Raw genomic sequence first — 2,892 nt, forward strand, 5'->3', positions numbered from 1 at the left:
GTCTATTAATTTGCTTGTTGTTGCCTTCTAAATGTCAAGTGAACCCAAGGAGCCTGTTCTCTCAGCTCTGCCTGTTTGGCTTAGAGTTCTACGGGAAGGAGACTAGGTTAGAGAAAATGAAAATTCAGTTAGATGTTATACACATGAGGTTGAAAAGAATATCAATGGATTTCAAGGTTTTCAAGGATATCAATGATGGTGTTTTTAATTTAAAAATTGGCATGTTGGGGGCTGGAAAGGTGGCTCAGTGGTTAAGAACACTGGTTGTTCTTGCAGAAGACCCAGGTTTGAATCCCAGTACCCACATGGCAACTAACAACTGTCCATAACTCCAGTTCCAGGGGATCTAACAGCCTTTTCTGATGTCCGTGGGCATTGCACGACACGGGTACTCTTACCTCCATGCGGGCAATACATGCATAAACATAATATAAAAATAATAAATAAAATTTCAAAAATTGGTATTTTTTTAAGTGAATTGTGTATTTTGAGTGATAGTGAGAACCAACACTTATATATGTTAACTTATTTCATTCCCAAAATAACCTTGTGAAGTGGACACTATCATCTCCATTTTACAGATGGGAAAATTGAAGTTTCATATTTAACTTAAGACCAGCCAGATAGTTCATGGCAAAACTTGGATTTGGAGTTAGCTCCAGGATTTGTGATCTTTTTTAAAAAAAATATTTATTATGTTTTATTTAATGTGTATTGCCTGCATTTGTATAAGTGCATTTGAATCATTCATTGCCCACAGAAGTCAGAAGAGGGTGACAGATTCTGCTGGAAATGGAGTAACAGACGTTGTCAGCCACCATGTGGGTGCTGGGAATCGAACCCAGGGCCTTCTGCAAGAGCAGCCAGTTCTCTTAACTGCTGAGCTGCCTCTCCAGCCCCCAGGATTTGTGATGTTAACTACTACGATAACTTCATAATACTAAATAATGACACATTTGTTATTTAGGGAATTAGAAGATCAAAAGTAGTGTATGTCTTTCCCACCTGAAACATGAGCTATTTATCAGTAGCACAACAGTCAGACATGTAAATGCCAAAGTCTGACCTTTTTACCAAAGACAGCTTTTGGAAGAATATGACCTAGATCTGTGGCAACAAAGGATCAGTCAGTACTTTGCCCTATTAAGTTTGACCACTGAATAAAAGGTGACATTGAAAGACCTTAGACCTGCAGCAGCCTACAGCTGGCAGGGTTGGAAAGAGAAGCCTAAGCAGGATGTATGCTTAGCTCCTTCTCAAACCATGAATGTTATTGGTATGGATTTCTCCATGTGTTAACCTGAGAAGTGGAGGTGAGTGTAGCTTCTCAGTCATGCTCATAGTTGCTATACTTAAAGACAAGCATGCTAAACCCAGTTACACTTCAAGAAAAACAAATTGACTAGACCAGTTAACTTTGGAGGAAGACTAGTTGTGTCAGCTATATAAAAATAAAAGTTTTGGATACATAATAAATGAATAAGTAAATCGTTTTAAAAAAATGATAAAGTAAGAGTTTCGATTATATATGTGATTAATTTGACTCTAAAATATTTTTGCTTTGGGGAGTTAAATAAATTTATTTAGGGAAACTTTGAGGGGGAAACTCAAAGTAGATTTTAATTATATGTTCCCCTTTTCATCTTTTAGGTAATGCTGGTAGATGGATTTAAAGGACAGAAAATTCAAGATGTCAAGAAGACTATTCAGAAAAACATGATTGACACTGTATGTAGTAGCTTGTCCTCTGAAGGCTTTTTTGGAATAGCTGTTAATTAATAGACTTAATAGTGTTACTAGCAGTGAGTTCTATTGTAGATCCTAGAGCTGTTTTAAAGATAGCATAGTTTTATGGCAGAAAATAGGCGTATTTTGCAGTTATTTAACTTGAACATGTAATAGTGAAGGTGCTGTTATACTGAAGGTACTGCCCTAAAGCTGATACATGCCAGGTGTGGTGGTGCATGCTTGTAATCCCAGCATTTTGGAGGTAGAGGCAGGAAGAACACAACTTCATGGCTAGCCTGGGCTACGTGGACCCTTGTCTCAACTTCCTCCCCCAAACAAAATAAAACAAAAAGCAGCTACTAAAGTTGACATGTATAAAGTACAGCCAGGAGGTTTGGTGGACCTTCCTGGCAGTGGCAATTTTAATCTGGTTTAGAGTAGTAATGTCCTTTCTCTGTGATGCTTTCACCTCCTCATTCCTTCCCCTTAATTTTAACTCTTCTTAGCTACTTATTTCTCTAAGGTTTTATTTTTCATGATTTTACTGACCTACAATATAGAGAGATAGTGTTCTATGTAGTTTACTAAAATCAAAAAGCAAAGCTGGATGTGGTTATTTATACTTGTAATCATCAGGAGGCAGAGGCTTGAGAAACAGAAGGGCAAGGTAGCCTAGACCATGCTTCAAAAAAACAAAACAGGCTGGGGGATAGCTCAGTCTGTAAGTTGCTTACAAAAGGACTTGAGTTTCCTTTCCAGAACCCATACTGATGTGATACATGCTTATTACCCAGTGCTTGGGAGGTGGGGTCAGGCAGATCCTTCGGCCTTTCTTCAGTCTAGCCTATTTAATAAGTTCCAGGCCAGTCAGAAATGCTGTCTCAAAAAGCAAACAAAAAAAGATAAGTGGCACCTGAAGTCTGAAGATGTCACATACCCAGTAACAATAGAAAGATCCCTTTTTATCCTTTCACATTCTTCTAAATTTTTCTTTCTTGGACAGAAACACTCTCAGAAACTAAGTTGTTTTTGCTTTTTTTTATGGTGATTTCCATCTTTCAGAAAATGTTGCTTTAAACATTATTTATTTATTATTTATTTATTTATTATTATTTTAATTTTATGTGTATGCATGTATTGCCTGCATGTAGGTAAGTGCACCCA

General features: G+C 37.2%; 1 protein-coding gene across 2 annotated transcripts in view; it reads left to right on the top strand.

Moving 5' to 3' along the window:
* Lars (leucyl-tRNA synthetase) overlaps positions 1 to 2,892 on the top strand; it is a 70,638-nt gene that overhangs the window by 32,066 nt on the left and 35,680 nt on the right. For both annotated transcript variants that reach the window (XM_029557925.1, XM_017795225.2), the window contains exon 15: positions 1,651 to 1,728. In XM_029557925.1, coding sequence (XP_029413785.1) covers positions 1,651 to 1,728 — 78 coding nt within the window. The remainder of the gene's footprint in view (positions 1 to 1,650; positions 1,729 to 2,892) is intronic.

This window comes from Nannospalax galili, unplaced genomic scaffold (assembly GCF_000622305.1).
Source record: "Nannospalax galili isolate Female #2095 unplaced genomic scaffold, S.galili_v1.0 scaffold328, whole genome shotgun sequence".
NCBI classification, from domain to species: Eukaryota; Metazoa; Chordata; class Mammalia; order Rodentia; family Spalacidae; genus Nannospalax; species Nannospalax galili.